General features: G+C 40.6%; 1 protein-coding gene across 1 annotated transcript in view; it reads right to left on the bottom strand.

Moving 5' to 3' along the window:
* Nucleotides 1-179: 179 nt before the first annotated feature.
* The window catches only part of LOC137270140 (presenilin-associated rhomboid-like protein, mitochondrial), a gene marked incomplete at its 3' end in the record, with an annotated part of 66,048 nt that continues 47,489 nt past the window's right edge, over nt 180-18,738 (bottom strand). The window contains exons 6-7 of the mRNA XM_067803932.1: nt 855-925; nt 180-290 (exon numbers count right to left, since the gene is read on the bottom strand). Of these exons, the coding sequence (XP_067660033.1) occupies nt 180-290; nt 855-925 (182 nt within the window). The remainder of the gene's footprint in view (nt 291-854; nt 926-18,738) is intronic.

Consider the following 18,738-nt stretch of genomic DNA (forward strand, 5'->3'; position numbering starts at 1 on the left):
TTACTAGCTGAGAATGAGGGCGGCATGACCTCCCACTCACCCTGATGTCATGTACTTACAGTACTATCAGAGAATGAGGGCGGCATGACCTCCCACTCACCCTGATGTGATGTACTTACATTACTAGCTGAGAATGAGGGCGGCATGACCTCCCACTCACCCTGATGTGATGTACTTACATTACTAGCTGAGAATGAGTGCGGCACAATCTCTCCAAGGAACGCAATACTGAGTCTGGCATCTGGATAGGATATACAAACAGCTCCCAGAATGGCCATCAGGGCTCCCGACTGAAACAGTTACATGTTGCACTATATATGCAATGATCTTGACTGTGATGCTAGATTCGATGTAATTTCACCTCGACAAACTAATGTTCTTGTGACAACACAAGGCTGGCCACCTACGAAGATGGAAAGTCTTTTTGTGACGACACTGAACTGGCACAACCACTTGAACCCAGTGTTTCCCCTATCCAATCAGAGCCAGTGTTTTCCGTTATATACCAGAATATTTGGTAATTTCAAATGATGCCAGTCACCATGTCTGGCAAATTTTAGAATTAATTTTCCCCTATCTCTGCTTGAGAAAGACTAAGTTTTCACAATGAGATTGAGGTGGTGTCAAACAAAAAAATAGCAGCTTATAAAAAAAAGAAACAGGCTAAAAATAGCGGCATTGACGTATTGTGTACATTTCTGATTAATTGTTTGGGTGCAAAGTTTCACACACAATGAAAAGAAGTATCACTTGACTTGTAAAATTTACAAATGACCAGAACTTGAAATACTAGCTGGTCACAATAGCCAGGTGTGAAAAATGAGACAGAAACACTGGAGCTTGAGAACACTCACCGCTCCTAGAGATGGAACAGGTCGACCTCTCAGAACTTTGTGAACGGTGCTTGCAAAGGAAGACACTGCAGCTGTAATGACAAGGGGCAAAACTGTAATCACTGTTTACTTCCAAAAGTCACTGAATATTTAGGCTGATAATGTAAGTTTTAAGACAGACTTCATATTTCATACTTATCCTGACTCACGCTTATTTGTTTATCTCCCTTCTCCTTTTGACAGTTATGTGGCAACTGAATATCTTAGTTCCTGGAAGAATTGCAAACTTACTCCCCCATCGAGTTGACTACCCTTTCCAAACAGTTCTATGTGACCTGAGTCCAGCTCTCACACCCTCCTGTAATGTCTTACAGTGATGCCTGCATTGCTGAGAGGAGAGGGTTGGGAGGGCTTTAGATCATGGGTCAGGACATGTATAAAATGTCAATTTTATCATAAAATTACATATTTTCCCTTATCCTGACTCATGATTTACTGCTTACCAAATCAAAAGGAAAAACGTGGTAGTTCAGCCACTGTGACTGTTAGATCAAGATAGCGTCTGATCATCTACCCAATGGGAACCCTTCCTTGTGGCTTCCTAAATACTGTTATTAAATGCAATACAATGAAAGAAGTGCTTAGTGTAGATTTCATGGATTTTAGATAATCTTGTATTCCTGTATGTCTAGTTATCCATTGCAATGGCATTACCATAACTGACTCTGTATCACTCATGCACTGACTTATCTCCAAGACAGGAAACACCGAGTCTCTACGTTAAGCAGCATGTCTGTTACCTTAGCTTCATTGTGTCAGCATGATCAGTTTCTCATACTGTGGCTGGAATACTGAGTTGTTGCCAAACTGATGAATACCGGATACATCTACTGTAGTGATGTCTCAAATATAGTTGTTGCCAAACACAGTGTCCGATTTCCACAGGCAGCATTCCGTGATGGTTGATATAGAGCAGTTCCCATGTAAAGCAGTGTCCGATTTCCACAGGCAGCCTTCCGTGATGGTTGATATAGAGCAGTTCCCATGTAAAGCAGTGTCCGATTTCCACCGGCAGCCTTCCGTGATGGTTGATATAGAGCAGTTCCCATGTAAAGCAGTGTCCGATTTCCACAGGCAGCCTTCCGTGATGGTTGATATAGAGCAGTTCCCATGTAAAGCAGTGTCCGATTTCCACCGGCAGCCTTCCGTGATGGTTGATATAGAGCAGTTCCCATGTAAAGCAGTGTCCGATTTCCACAGGCAGCCTTCGATGATGGTTGATATAGAGCAGTTCCCATGTAAAGCAGTGTCCGATTTCCACCGGTAGCCTTCCGTGATGGTTGATATAGAGCAGTTCCCATGTAAAGCAGTGTCCGATTTCCACCGGTAGCCTTCCGTGATGGTTGATATAGAGCAGTTCCCATGTAAAGCAGTGTCCGATTTCCACAGGCAGCCTTCCGTGATGGTTGATATGGAGCAGTTCCCATGTAAAGCAGTGTCCGATTTCCACAGGCAGCCTTCCGTGATGGTTGATATTGAGCAGTTCCCATGTAAAGCAGTGTCCGATTTCCACCGGCAGCCTTCCGTGATGGTTGATATAGAGCAGTTCCCATGTAAAGCAGTGTCCGATTTCCACCGGCAGCCTTCCGTGATGGTTGATATAGAGCAGTTCCCATGTAAAGCAGTGTCCGATTTCCACCAGCAGCCTTCCGTGATGGTTGATATAGAGCAGTTCCCATGTAAAGCAGTGTCCGATTTCCACAGCAGCCCTCCGTGATGGTTGATATAGAGCAGTTCCCATGTAAAGCAGTGTCAGATTTCCACCGGCAGCCTTCCGTGATGGTTGATATGGAGCAGTTCCCATGTAAAGCAGTGTCCGATTTCCACCAGCAGCCTTCCGTGATGGTTGATATGGAGCAGTTCCCATGTAAAGCAGTGTCCGATTTCCACCGGCAGCCTTCCGTGATGGTTGATATAGAGCAGTTCCCATGTAAAGCAGTGTCCGATTTCCACCGGCAGCCTTCCGTGATGGTTGATATAGAGCAGTTCCCATGTAAAGCAGTGTCCGATTTCCACAGGCAGCCTTCCGTGATGGTTGATATAGAGCAGTTCCCATGTAAAGCAGTGTCCGATTTCCACAGGCAGCCATCCGTGATGGTTGATATGGAGCAGTTCCCATGTAAAGCAGTGTCCGATTTCCACCAGTAGCCTTCCGTGATGGTTGATATAGAGCAGTTCCCATGTAAAGCAGTGTCCGATTTCCACCGGTAGCCTTCCGTGATGGTTGATATAGAGCAGTTCCCATGTAAAGCGTGTGTTGAGGCTCTAACTTTGCTACATAATTTTTAAGGAATGGAGAGTTACTTGGACATTATGCTCTATGTAGTTTGAGAGAATTCAAGTTCAAGAATCGAGGAGGGTGATGACTATATAAAGAGTGAGTGAGTGAGTTAATATTTAACGTCACATCGGCAATATTGCAGCCATATCGTGATGAGAACATACATGACAAAAAGGATATATATAGATATTATGAAGGCCCTGGATATTATGAAGGACAGTAAAACAACTAGACTATCACAGTTAGTATTAAAACTAGCGTGGAAACTTAAAAAATGATAGTATCACTATCTGGACAAAAAACAGGCCATAGATCGCCAACAACAGAGGGTAGATCACCAAACCAGGGACCATGGGGACTTACAGTACCTCTGCTACCTGCATGATCCCTGGCTGGATTTACACCATCCCCTCAGCTGTTGGCAACTGTATGCAAGATTAGCCACAAATTAAAATGACACCTATTCTACGATTAAAAAAGTGGAAGATTAAATCTGACTTGAACCGTTTTGGGACTTATGTACCCTCTCATGTGGACAATAATTTCACGGTACTTCAACCCCATTCGAGGATACAGCCACTAACAATCTTAGCTGCTAATTCAACTTCCAATCATAAAATACCTATTTATTTACATGTCAGTCAATAAATTCAATTCTTTTAAAAATGCAATAATTAAATGAGAACGTACGTTACTAAAAAGGTCCTTCATAGTTCTTGATTTAAAATAATTGTCCCTAGTGATGGAATATTCAACACAGTCAAGCAAGACATGCTTGACAGTGATGATTTCATCACAAGGGATGCAGAACAGAGGATCCTCACCTTTCAAAAGATATTCATGCGTATACCTAGTGTGTCCAATACGACATCGTCGTATAATGACCTCTTCAAATCTGGACCGACAACCCAAGTAGGTGTAACCAACATATGGTTTTATTTGCATGTAATTTATTGATACCTACTTGGGTGTCCCACTTCTTCTGCATCAGATGACGGATGTAAGATCTAATGGTAGCTTTATAATCAGTATTGGGAATATGAAGTGGGGTCACAGATTTGTTTAGCACTGCCTTTGCATCAAGGTCAGCCAAAGTTTTACCAGAGATTCCAGCATAGCTGGGTAACCAACAGAAGATGATGTCGTATTGGCCAGTCGCAAGATAGTTATAAAGCTCAATAATTTCTATTAAAAGTGGATGTTTACATGCTAGGTTTTTAATAGCCTGAAGGCACGAAAGAGAGTCTGAATAGATTATGTACTGTTTATGTTTAGGATGTCTTTGAATATATTTGCGTTAGCTTCTGCTGTAAAAATAGAACTATATCTGGTAATCTAGAAGATATTGTTCTGGATCCAATGACAGTGGCACAAGCCATTGCGCCACCGTCCTTAGACCCATCTGTAAATAAGGATTTATAATTGCTATATTTATGTTTCAATTGATTATATTCTTGTTTATATTGTAATTCATTAGTTTCTGATTTCTTAAATGTAGCTAATGTTAGGTTGACTTGTGGCCTAACCAACTGCCAAGGAGAAGAAAAAAGAAGACGGCAAGGACCTATGTTTTCCAGCTCAATGCCAGCCGAAGAAAGAAAGGGTTTAATTCTGTGCCTGAGAGGTGGAACAAGAGAAGACTTTTTGTTGTACAAGTCCTCGTTGAGAGGATTGAAAACACAGTTATATGCAGGGTTAGATTTGTTAGTGTATAGCTTTGTTATATATTGTAAAGATAATTTTATACGGTGTTGTGTAAGAGATGGTTCATCGGCTTCAACATATAGACTGTCAACAGAAGAGGTTCTAAAGGACCCAAGACAAAGTCTTAGACCTTGATGATGAACAGAATATAATAATTTTAAGTTGCTGTTGCAGGCTCCACCATATACAATGGATCCATAATCAAGTTTAGAACGGACAAGTGATCAATATAGATGGAGGAGGGTAGCTTGATCACCTCCCCATTTAGAATTTGATACCACTTTCAACAAATCAAGTGCTTTCAGGCATTTAGTTTTCAGAGATTTAATATGAGGCAGAAACGTTAGGTGTGTGTCAAAAATTAATCCCAAGAACTTGGCCTCCTTGACAACTTTAATGGCAGTGCCATCTAGAGATAGTTCAGGGTCTTTATGGGTCTTTACGACAAAAATGTATACAATTAGTTTTTGATTCAGAAAATTTAAAGCCGTTTTCAAGACACCATTTATTTATTTTGTTTAAACACAGCTGCAACTGCCGCTCTATGGTATTCATATTTTTACCACAAGAAATATTAAAATCATCCACAAAAACGAACCATCAATTGAATCCTTTAAAACTTTCGATAAACTATTTATCTTTACACTAAAGAGTGTGACAGACAAAATACTGCCTTGTGGGACACCCTGATCCTGATTGTAATGATTAGACAGGGTAGAACCCACACGGACTTGAAACTGTCTATCATTTAAAAAGTTGGCTATGAATTGCAGCAAACGACCTCGCAAACCGAAGTCATGTAAGTCTCTTAAAATACCATATTTCCTGGTTGTGTCATATGCTTTGTCTAGAACAAAAAAGATAGACACAGCGTGTTGTTTATTAATTAGTGCGTTTTTAACAAATGATTCCAAACGCACTAGGTGATCGACAGTACTTCTATTTTTACGGAAACCACATAGTATATCTGTTATGAGGTTATTAGTTTCCAAGTACTAAACAAGTCGATTATTTATCATGCATTCCATGGTCTTGCAAACACAACTAGTTAGTGAAATCGGACGATAATTGGATGGATCCGTATGATCAAGTCCAGGTTTAGGTATTGGTACTACTATAGCGTCACGCCATGAAGACGGAAATTTACCTGAAGTCCAAATATCATCAAAAATAGATAAGAGTGTCTCTAAACAGGACTCTGGTAAGTGCTTCAGGAGTTGATAATGTATGTTATCAGCTCCTGTAGCAGTGTCATGAGCTTGATCAAGAGCAGTATTGAGTTCATGAATAGAAAACGTTTCATTATAATCTTCCCCATTATCAGAATTGAAATTAATAGTTTTCTTTTCTTGTTGTCTTTGATACTGCTGGAATTTAGGTACATAATTAGAAGAGGAAGAGTGTTTAGCAAGGGTTTCACCGGGTTTATTAGCAATATCTGATTTATCCGTAAGTAATTGATCTCCATGTTTAAGATGATGGACACTAGATTTAGCACCTTTACCCTTAATTTTCTGGACCATGTTCCATACCTTGGATATGGGTGTCCGAGAATTTATTTTGGATACATAATTTTGCCAAGATTGGCGTTTGTTGTGTTTAAAAGTATGCCGTGCTTTAGCATTTAAAACTTTGAATTTATTTAAATTATGCACCACAGGATGGCGGTGGAAATAATGTTCGGCTTTTTTCCTTGCCTTTCTAGCTTGTTTGCATTCATCACTGAACCACTGTTTCCGGATATGTGGAACTGCAGAGGACTTTGGTATACACTCATCAGCTATGGAGTTCAGTTCATCAGAAAAGCATTTAATAGCATCAGGAACGTCAATAAAAAGTTCAGGTTTAAGTTTTGCAGCACACAGTGTTTCATATAAAGCCCAGTTAACCTTTCTAAAATTCAGCCTTGATGATGGAGGAACATCAGATGGAGTTACAGATTTTAGTATAGTAGGAAAATGGTCACTTCCACAGAGGTCATCATGGACTGACCATTCGAATTCATTTAGTAGTTCTGAATTTGTGACTGACAAGTCGAGAGCAGAATAGGTTCCTGTACCAGGGTGTAAATATGTATTGGAGCCATCATTATAAATACATAAATCATTATCTGAACAAAATTCCTCCAGTACTTTACCTTTACCATTTATTGTTGCACTACCCCAGAGTGGGTTGTGTCCATTTAAATCTCCCATAATAATGCAGGGCTTTGGGAATTGATCATATAGAGCTTGAAGATCGAGTTTGTGAAATGTTGAAGACGGAGAAACATAGAGAGAACATAATGTAAACGAAACGTGCAAAGTTAGTCGCACTGCAACAGCCTGAAGATTAGTAGTAAGCGTAACTGGGCAATGGATAACGTTCTGTTTAACTAGAATGGAAGACCCTCCAGTGGCCCTGTCACCCTTAGGCGAAAAACAATGGCATGCACTGAACGAACATAGGTTACGAACATCTGTCTCTTTCAAATATGTCTCCTGCAGACAGAACGCTGAGGGAGATAAATCTTGGATTAAAAGTTGTAATTCATGTAAATTAGTCCTTAGTCCCCTACAATTCCATTGTATAATAGGATTATGATAAGCTATCGTTTGGGATGATTTATTGGGGATCTTCCCCGTACTTTTTGGGCGGGCAACAAGCTGTGTGCCCTAGAGCGGACGTTTTCAGTCACGTCCATGTCCTCAAGGGATCCATATTTGTTGTATAAATTGATTTTATTGTCTGACCCTTTGGGGGCTCTGTCACTAAGTTTTTTCAAAGAATCTGGCTTTGTACCTTTGCCTTTAGAGAGTTGTTTAGACTTTGTCGGCTGAGATGATACGTTAAGATCACAGGATGTTTCACATTGGCTTTGAGATGTACTAGGAACTGATTCTGTTGTTTGGGAAGATATTGCAGGTGAGAATATCAGAGGAGATTCCGTTTTAACCCCGGTCAGGTAGATATTGCAGGTGAGAATATCAGAGGAGATTCCGTTTTAACCCCGGTCAGGTAGATATTGCAGGTGAGAATATCAGAGGAGATTCCGTTTTAACCCAGGTCAGGTAGATATTGCAGGTGAGAATATCAGAGGAGATTCTGTTTTAACCCAGGTCAGGTAGATACTGCAGGTGAGAATATCAGAGGAGATTCTGTTTTAACCCAGGTCAGGTCGATATTGCAGGTGAGAATATCAGAGGAGATTCTGTTTTAACCCAGGTCAGGTCGATATTGCAGGTGAGAATATCAGAGGAGATTCTGTTTTAACCCAGGTCAGATGTTCTGGTGATAGAAGCATAGCTCTCCTTATGTTCTGAGCGTTGAACTAGCTTTCTAGCTTCCGCAAAACTAATGTTTTCAGTGAATTTTATTCTATTTATCTCCATTTGATGTTTCCAAACAGGACAACTTTTAGAGTAGGAGGAGTGGTCACCCGCACAGTTTGTACAGTTTTTAACATTAATGTCACTATCTTCTGTTGTATGCGTCTTTTCGCCACAGTGAGCACATACAACAGACAATGTGCAAGTATTGACAACATGACCAAACTTTTGACATTTAAAACACCTCAGAGTGTTTGGAATGTACGTGTCCACATTAATGTTACAATAACCTGCTTTAAGAGATTTTGGAGCAGTTAGTGAGGAAAAGGTAAACAGGTAAGTATTGGTGTTTGTAACAACATCATTCTTCCGGATTGTGAAACGTTTTACATTGAGTATGCCCTGATCTTATATCTCAGAGATGATGTCAAGCTCTGTCATATCCGCAAACAATCGGTCACGATCTCTGATGATTCCCTTGCTCGTATTGAGTGTTTTATGAGCCGAAACCGTGACTGGAACGCCAACAAACAATTCTGTGCTCATAAGGTTTGTGGCTTGTTGCCTTTTCCCACATTCAACCAACAAAGCACCAGAACACAAACGTCTAATATTCTTGACATCACCTGCAAGGCCCTGTATACCCTTGGATATGGCAAAAGGGTTCAACTTTAATGGAGTCTTGTCAACAGTTTCAATTACAAGAAATCGTGGCCAGTATTCAATGGACGTGGGCAGTCTTTGATCAGTAACAATTGGATCAGTGTCTAGTTGTCGTTTGTTTTTTTTAGGGGGGTTTTCATAAGCCATGGTTCGTCATCTGAGCTCCCCACCCACCACGGAGTATCACAAGGACAATGCCAAAAACAAGTTGCAGCACAAAGGATACTTGGATGATATACTCCAGCAGAAGAGTTATTAACAACACATCTACCAGATTGGTCCATGAGCCACTGCCCTCTGGCATAAGACTCTAGGCAAAGTACAAACATCATACATCAAAATCATAAACATGCTTAGAGAACAATTTGGCCAAGACCACAAGTAACAACATTTTCCAAACAGATTAGTGTAATGACAAAAATTTAAGTTCATACACAGAGCTTGGCGTGACCAGCCTATTCTACCACCCGTGTAGGTGAAGTAAGGGCCAAAGTGGTGTGTTGGGCAAATGGAATGCAGTTAAAAGTCCAACTGCCCTCAACCACCAGGATCCCGTCCTCCACCGGCACGGGATGCAACCCACGGCAAACAGGTTGCCCAATTTAGTCGCCTCTTACGACAAGCAATGGGGTGTTGTGGACACATTCTGTCCCAGGTCCACTCATTAAATAGCCTAAATCTACCTAAATTTATCAGTTATTTTATCTTCAACATTTTATATCCTAACCCTAGCTCTCTAAACACCAATCTAGTCTCAATGTAATCTATTTCAGTAATACTCATTTGCACTGCATGCTTTTCTCCTGTCAATCCCTCTTAAAACATGTCCTTTGCTTAGGCTAGTGAGTAAGTTCTATTGTTCTGTGTTCATCCAAACCTGTAAGGTATCATGATATTTAAAGTTTAATTTGATCTAGTTTCATGTCAGTATCTTATGTGGTGAGCGTCAGACAGGTTGTGTTTTTTGGAATCGAGATCATGGTGATCTTTACTGTGTTTCGGATATAAAGGTTAGTAAGTACTAGTCTTGTATATATTTCTTGTGGTTTGCTATGTGTGTTTCATAGTTGGTAGTTGCATTGGCTATTGTTTATAGTGTTGTTAAAGGGGCACTGATGCGGAGCAATATCCGTGGACTGGTGTAAACTTTTGTTATTGTTTTCCCAGAATTTGTGACTGGTTCGTGACTACTGCTGCACAGTCCGTATGCACAACTGATAGTTTAATTATAGACCGATCAATTGAGGTGAAGTCATTTTTGCTTCATTACAAATGTATTATGAAAACAAATGAAACACTTTGAAGGTTAATCATCTGCCAGTGGTAGAAATGGTAAAAAACTATTATTATTATTAAAAACTAACCCTAATTAGTTTATTGTCAAATTTGTATGATTTTGAAAATTAATAAAAGAACACACGGTCTGCTTATACTTATAGTAAATTTCTAACATGACAGCAACATTTACACATTGTATAGATTGCCAATGTGGATCCTATTTCACACACATACGCGATCGTGTGTGTTTTCTGTCATATAGATTCTGCTGAATGCTACAACAAATAAATTCAAACAAAATGCAACAAATGAATGTAAAACAGACTAATTTCATAGCAACAATGTCAGGCTACTACCTTGTTCAGAAATGTATCCATCAATGTCCACATAAAAGAACGATATTCCATTCATCTGCAGCTGGTAAATAACCCTGCTCTGTGTCGTGTGTCTTACAAAAGTCTAATTTGCGAAAAAGTAACACATCGTTTCACGTCTTTCACATTGGTGAAAACCTCATAAACCTATCATTGGTCACCCAAGATAGCACACCTGGCAACTAATTGTATGATGTCCGCCATTCTAAGTAATTTAACCAATAATGAGCAATCAATCAATCAACGCAATGGTGGTTAATTCTTTGAAGGGAGGATGTTGTTTTTACACTCGCACTTGACAACAGGATGTAGTCAGTACAGATTAGTACATCTACACACACTGCCTTTTGACAAATCCACTGTAGAAGATGAAAGTAATTAATCAATCAGTGTGTTATCGGTTAATCCTTTGATTGATGTTTGTTTTTGTAACTCAGCTGATAAACCCTCTTGCATCACTTACATGCACATACTACATAACATACAATACATTTGCCATTACAGACCTTAATTTATAATGTTGAGTATTTACTCCGGACAGGAGAAATGCCAAATGGGAACCTTTGTTGAGTAACCGAAGTGGTGTTACTGCTAATTATACCTGTTATAAATTCATTAATTGACCATTCCAGAGAATAAATAAATAATTATAGTTATGACAAATAACACGTGTAGTTTTACACCATCAAACGCGAGTTACAGCAAGGAAGATGTAATCTCTGTGTCGCATGCAGCCTGAAAACACTTATGGGCCGAAACTGTTCTGAGGAGACCAACGGAACTTCGTTACATAAGAAATACATACAGGCATTTGCTGTGTACTTTGGTACATAGGTGTAATAAGTTGGAGTTTTTTACGTAAGAAGATTTTCAGATTTCTCTACCAAAGGCAAAGCCATCGTTTTTAGTTTCCAAATTCAAATAAATCAACTGTGTGTTTTTATTATAATAAATAATAAACCAGGGTAGCTGCCATAGCTACTCAAATTTATGTGTGATATTTGCCATCACAGCTGAACCAACACTCAAATCTGTCTAACTGTAAAGCTTTGCAATCTTTCGGACTGAAATGGCTTGCTACGTGCCTGTAGACATCATATGTTCACATAACATGATTAAATATTGAGGTTAAAAACACAGACATAGGATCAAATTGGATCAGTCACTATATGTACCAACCAAGCATCCGAAAAAACTACACTGCTGGGATATTTTGTTACGATCAGACAAGGAATACCACGGATATTTTTAAATAATGGCATATGATGGGCGTCCGGCCTCCGGACTGTTTAGGCGAAGATAATTCTGCTAATATGGACAGGAGCCCAGTCCCTTTGTCCGTCACAGTCGAGGGAGCGGGTGTTGACCAATTTGCACTTTGGTTTTGTAATTAGACCGTTTGCAAGAAACATTTTTCGCTCCGCATCAGTGCCCCTTTAATATCTCAACATTCACTTTTCATTATGTGTAAATAGTTTAAATGATGGTAACTCACAGTACAGTGAGTTGTGTAATTGTTCTGTTACATAATTACCTATATTATAGTATCACATGTAGTCATTAGTTTCTATTTCACTTAAGTTTAATCTCAATAATCTTCTCATCTTCCTACTATGTTGAAACATAATTGCCGTTAGTACCCTCGGCCTTATAATAAAATGAATGCTTGGATAGATGTATGTGCGTATGTGTGGTTAGATGTGGTTGTTTGTATTTTTACCATAATAGTTTGTTATACATATTACTATCTGCACATGGCATTTAATCATCCTACAGATAATGTGGGCAGGATGACGTAGATGTGTCAAGTTGGCAATAGCAGAGGTGTCACCAACCTGGTATGTTTTCATTGTTAAAGTACATTCTTTTTCGTATATTCTACTGTCTACAATAAGTGTAATGTTTACATTATCAGACTCTTGTAATGTAATTAATGTATTACGATGGTGCTAATCATATGAATATCAGAAGTTGTCATGGTAATGCATTTATGTTTAGCAATATATGCGCATGTGTGTGTTTACATTTAGTACTTGTGAATATGTGGTAAGTACAGTGTTCCCAGAAATTATTGAGAAAATCTTTGTTTTTTTTCTAATGATGCTAAGATTGGAAAAAGGGCTTTCACTATGCACTAAGCATACTAAATAAGGGAGACAACTCTTGAAGGCTTAGAAGGCAGCTCATTACGTCAAGAGTTATCTCCCTTGTCTGAGCAGACGGCTTCCTGTGTTGACATGGCAGAATTTACAGCAAGAGAGAAAAGAAAGCTCATTCTAGATGATTTTGAAAGGGGTGAGGCTGATGCTAAAGTGTTAGCTTGTAGACATGGTATTCCTCTGTCTACAGTATACAGAACTTTGAAGAATATTCAAACAGGAACCGGGATAGAGCACAAAGCAGGGGCAGGTCGGCCTAGGAAATTCAGTGTTGTGGATCGCCGAAGACTTGGGCAGAGAGTGAGTAGGGGCAAATTGAAAAGTGTTGAGAACATCAGAAATGAAATGATTAGCAGAGGAAGTCCTCAGGTATGCAATGAAACAGTTAGGCAGGAATTACAGAGACTTAATTGGGTGAAAAAACGTGGAATTCCCTTGCTGTTGATGAAAGATGCACAAAAGGAAAAACGTTTAAACTGGTGTCGGGCTCATGAAAATCAAGATTGGGATAATGTTTTCTTTTCGGATGAAAGTTCTGTTTGGCTTTTCCCTAATTGTGTGAAAATTTGGACCAAAGATACTGTCAAACCTATCTACCAGCGACCAAAACATAGCCCATAGTTTCACATGTGGGGTGGCATATCGGCTCGCGGAGTGACACCATTGTGTGTTTTCATGGGAAACTTGACAAAAGAAAGATACGTTGACATTCCAAATGGTCACCTTCTTCCGACAGCACAGACATTGTATGAAGATGATTGGATTTTCCAGCATGATAATGACCCAAAACACACTGCGCGCTACACAAAACAGTGGTTGTCGGGCGAAAATGTTCAAGTTTTAGACTGGCCCAGTTACAGCCCAGACCTAAACCCAGTTGAGAATGTGTGGGGAGTCATGAAGGACAGAATAAACCAAAAGGGACTGAGAAATATTGAAGATATGAAGGCCGAGGTGGTCCAATATTGGGATACCCTGTCACACGATTACCTACAAATTTTGATGGGTAGTGTGCCTAGGCGTATTAAGGCATGCATTGCTGAGCAAGGAGGTCTAACAAAGTACTAAAACAAGACTGAGACTGTAAAAGGATGATGTTTTAACATGTTTATGTAAGTAAAACGCCAGAAGTTAATAAACGTAATGAGTTACATGACGCAACATGATTCTCAATAATTTCTGGGAATACTATATGTACTAATGAGATTTGTTTTACCATGTTTCAGGCTAAATCGTCTTTCTTACATTTATGCAATAAAATATCAACCACCTCACACCCCAGTGGCTTTGTGGTTTTGTCTGCATCCTAACACTACTACACAACCACGTGTATATCATCACGGGATCAGACCAGGACGTCCCGCCACACGATAGTCACACAACCTCATTGACAAGGTCACTTAATATGGTGCCGAAATCATCTCTGCAGACCCTTGTTTTGATGGAGAAAAACTGTTTTCACAGATGAATCCAGGTTTAACATTTCCCATAGTGATGGACATCAACCTGCCTACAGACGCGTGGGAGAAGGTTACAACCTGCCTACAGATGCGTGGGAGAAGGTTACAACCTGCCTACAGACGCGTGGGAGAAGGTTACAACCTGCCTACAGATGCGTGGGAGAAGGTTACAACCTGCCTACAGACGCGTGGGAGAAGGTTACAACCTGCCTACAGACGCGTGGGAGAAGGTTACAACCTGCCTACAGATGCGTGGGAGAAGGTTACAACCTGCCTACATACGCGTGGGAGAAGGTTATGCACAGGCCTGTGTCTTGCAGAGGAACCGCTTTGGTGGTGGTTCCGTGATGATTTGAGGTGGAATAACAGCATGCCAAAGAACTCCTCTGGTGATTGTTCTGGGCAACTGGTGTGGGCTACACTGATCAGATTCTTCGACTTGCGGAAATTCCTTTTCTGTGGGTTAACATTCCAACAGGACAATGGCTGCCCTCATAAGGCAAGGCCTGCTACGGATTTCTTGCAACACCACAACAGTGACACACTGCCTTGGCCTGCAAATTCACCGGATCTCTCACTGAAAGAGCATGTTTCCTCATCTGCCAGATAACATCCTTGACCTTGGGACAGAACTTGAGAGAATCTGGCGTGACATCCCACAAGTCTTCCTTTGAACATTTGATAGGCTCTATGTCGATGCACTGCTGTTCTCAATGCCGAAGGTGGAGAAACTCATTTTGTGACATGGTTGTTTGCCCCCTGTCCTGCTTGTGGACTTGTGATATCATTGTGATTGACTTTTCAATTGAAATTCTCCCGACTTGTTATGGTCTCATGATCCCTCCATTAAAGTTTATATGTACCTCTGACATTGTTATTGTACTTATCAGCTGGGATAATATTTTGACAATGCACAGTTTCTTTATGTGCTAGTATATATTTTCAAAAGCTCTGACTGGGCATAATGACAAGTAATCTGTATCATGACAGAAGACAATGCCGGGACATAGAACTGACGATCTGCTTGTCCAGGTAGCTTATTCTTACCTATAGAATTCCTTCTCAGTCCCAGATGGACTTTACCATGCTATTTGGTAGCATGCTCCTGTTTAAATGAACTCATGAGAACAGTGAGTTCAGGTACTCTGGTGAGTTTAACCTCTGTGTTCATGGTGATAATGGAACTGATTGCAGCCAAGTATGTTGAAAGTGTAGATCCCTTCTGGTGTCTAGTAGCTCTCAAATGGCATAATATTCTGCAGCTGGAGAATGTGTAGCTTCCATGGTAAAAAATCTCGAGCATGCAGCAAACTGATCAAAACTTTTTCATTTATCATCACAAACATTCCAAGTTGAACATCTTAAGACTAGTGTAACTGTCTCAACAGCTTTAATGGAGTATCCTCTTTCTCAGGCAGAATGCAATACCTTAACAGCTCCACGTATCCTCTTTCTCAGGCAGAATGCAATACGTTATATGTGTCACCCCAGTCCTGTTGCTGTGAGTTTTTTGTGCGAGAGTGGATCACTAGATTCAGCCGATCTGGTACAAGTAGTGTTGGTTCTCCTACGAGTTATACCAGGTCTGGGTTGAAGAGATGGAATGTCAGTTGAGGATTTATGTCAAAGATTACTGTTGAGTTGTGTGTGTGAGTCATGTGCCCTGTGTTGAATAGCTGTGATAACCATCCTGAATTGCCCTGATGTTTTATGCGCAAGTTTTTTCATCTGGAGATGAACTCCTAATGCAACCTCTTTGTTGACGTGTGCTCCACATCCTTGCAGATATGCATCTACGAAGAACGGAAGTGAAAGATTCTTGTCTGTTTGGAGCCAATGATACAAAATTAAAGGGCCCTGGAGTCCAAATTGGAGACACGGTTCTTCAACCAGAAATCCATGCTCGAAATCAAGGTGACAGATTTAACTCAGCATTAAACGTGGAAAATCATGTGAGTAACATCTGCAAATCTGCATGTTCCATCAGACAAATTTGCAGGTACACTGACAGTAAAATGCCCAACCCATGCATTTGTGACATCACTTCTAGACTACTGCAACAGTCTGCTCTATGGAATGCATCAGCGGTGCATGAACAAGTTATAACGTTTTCAAAACACAGCTGCCAGGCTCATAACACACACATATGTATGTGCACATAACACCAGTCCTGAAGGACTTACACTGGCTCCCCATAAAGAGAGTTCTATTCAAACTTCTTGTGTTTGTTTACAAGTGCATGTATGGGCTTGCTTCATTCCAGGAACTAGTCAACCTTCACAAGTCTGGAAGGTCTCCCAGATCAGCTAGTCAGCAAAGCTTAGATGCCTCATTAGTCCGAACGATAACATACAGTTACAGAACATTAAGCAGAGTGTGTGCTGTAATCTGGAAAGGACTACCTGAAAATGTTTGAAAACCGGAAAATATCAACAGTTACAAACAGTCTCAAAACCATCCTCTTCAAACGAGCATTCAACCAAGTGCACATGAGCCTCTGGATATGTTGTGTCTAATTTGATTTGATCCATTTGAAAAAGATGTAGAGGAAGGGGGACTCTTTTAAATAAGTCCCCTCACAGACATTCGACAAGTTTAAAACTGATGTTTTATGCTTATCCTGACTCATGCTTATTATGTGATAAAAGGGTGAGATTTTTTCTCAGTAGCACCTCTGAGGAACCATTAGCTGTTGTGCTACAGCAAGTGGACCGAATTGGTGAAGACCAGTGATGCCTTTGGTGGTGATATCTCTGTGGTAGTGGTTGGCAAACACCATATTGGATTCCCCAAAGCAGCTCTCTTTAATTGTTGCTATAGAGCAGTTTCCATGTAGAGTAAGCGTGGACGCTAGGGCTCGTACTTCATGTGGATTGCAGGCTTGTGGTAGCAGAAGCTCTGATGCTTTGTATAATATAGTGGTTCTCATCCAGACCCATTCCTTGAAACTCCCACAGGCATCTCAGCAGAACAGGCTAAGATGAACAGGTCCTTGAATTTCTTTCTCCTTGTTTTTGTCTGTTGCAGGTAGATTTTCAATGCTTTGACAGGACACAACAGTGTTGGGATGTAAAACTGTCTGTCAGGCTGTTCAGGCAGCTGATTCCTGGCAAAAAAATCCCACCTGAGTCCAAGGTGTACACTGTCATGATGCACTCGAGTGTGTTCGTGCACAGTCCAATGCATGTATTTTGGACTTCTGGACAAGCTGTTGCAAGGACAAACAAACATAGTGTTTGCTGTGATAGCAGGTCCATGGATGTCTGATCTGGTGGCTCATAAGTATCGCCTGTGAGATGTTGTAGTTCTGTGTTGAGATCCCATGCAGGAGCCCTGAAATTCTATTATTCATCTTCAAAACTGAATGAAGGTAGCAATGCTAGTACTTCTTGTACTTAAGGAAACTTTATGGCAGTTTTCATACCGATGACTGTACTAAGCGCCACAAAGTAAGTCGATAAGATAGAGCCTTTTAGATGTCTAGTGTGACAATTGACACAAGAAGTCAGCCACTTCAGGATGAGAGGTTTTACTGCCTTCTGCTTTGTATATAACTTGAATCTCTTTCACTTCTTATCATATAGTGATCAAGAGGATGTTTGTATCATGACAACCTTCGCCGCTTCGGGTAAAAAATCCTCATTTCTTCAAGCAAGCTTTAACATAGTCCAAACAGGTATCTAGAACGATGACAGATTTTTCGAAAGCTTGCATGGTGTGTGGATGAATTAGCAGATTCTGGTAATTTTTAGCCAGGATTTCAGAGGTCCTGCAGGAAATCGGGAAACCACACCATTGCTAGCCAGTAGGGCGCGACCACAGTCAGTTGTAGATGCCTTGTAAGCTTGATTTTCTGTAATACTTGAGGCAATAGTACTAGTGGCAGAAACGCGTACATTCTGAGTCCCTCCCATGGTGTGCTGAGAGCATCTGTACCCCAGGCTAGTAGATCCGGTATTGGAGACACAAATGTTTGTAACCATTTGTTGAACTTGGTTGCAAACAGGTCTATTATATGGGATCCTATTGTCTGTAATATGAGCCAAAACACCTCTGGATGTACGTATCATCCATTCTGTTGGAGACTGCTGTAGTGTTCGTGATAGTATGATATCTTTGCTCCTGGAATGTGGCATGCATTCACGAGGCTGTTCAGCTTGTCAACAAAGCTATACAGGCGAAACGTAAACTGTAACAAACTTGGTGACCCATTTGACTGCTGTCTGTTGATGTTGACTGCAGATGTGGAGTTGTCTGTCTGAAGTCTGAGCTTGGCGTTCTTGAGAAGGCTTGACAATTGTTGTATTGCACTGATCACTACTTTCATCTCTAAGAGACTGATAGATCTTGATCTTGTCTCAACCACTTTCCTGAAACTACTTCGCTGTCAAGGTGAGTGCCCCATCCTTGGAAACATGCATCTACATACTGATGAAGGTTGCAGTCCAGCTCTGTTATGTAGGTTCCCCCACAGAAGATGTCTCTGTGAGGCCACCAAAGCAGATATGTCTTGAGATGATCTGATAGAACAAACGGGTCAGTATTGTTTGGGTGATCACTGACAAATATCTGTAATGGGCGCAACTGTTCATGTCTTGGGATGACATCAGTAGAAGTG

Source organism: Haliotis asinina, unplaced genomic scaffold, assembly GCF_037392515.1.
Source record: "Haliotis asinina isolate JCU_RB_2024 unplaced genomic scaffold, JCU_Hal_asi_v2 scaffold_50, whole genome shotgun sequence".
Classification (NCBI taxonomy): domain Eukaryota; kingdom Metazoa; phylum Mollusca; class Gastropoda; order Lepetellida; family Haliotidae; genus Haliotis; species Haliotis asinina.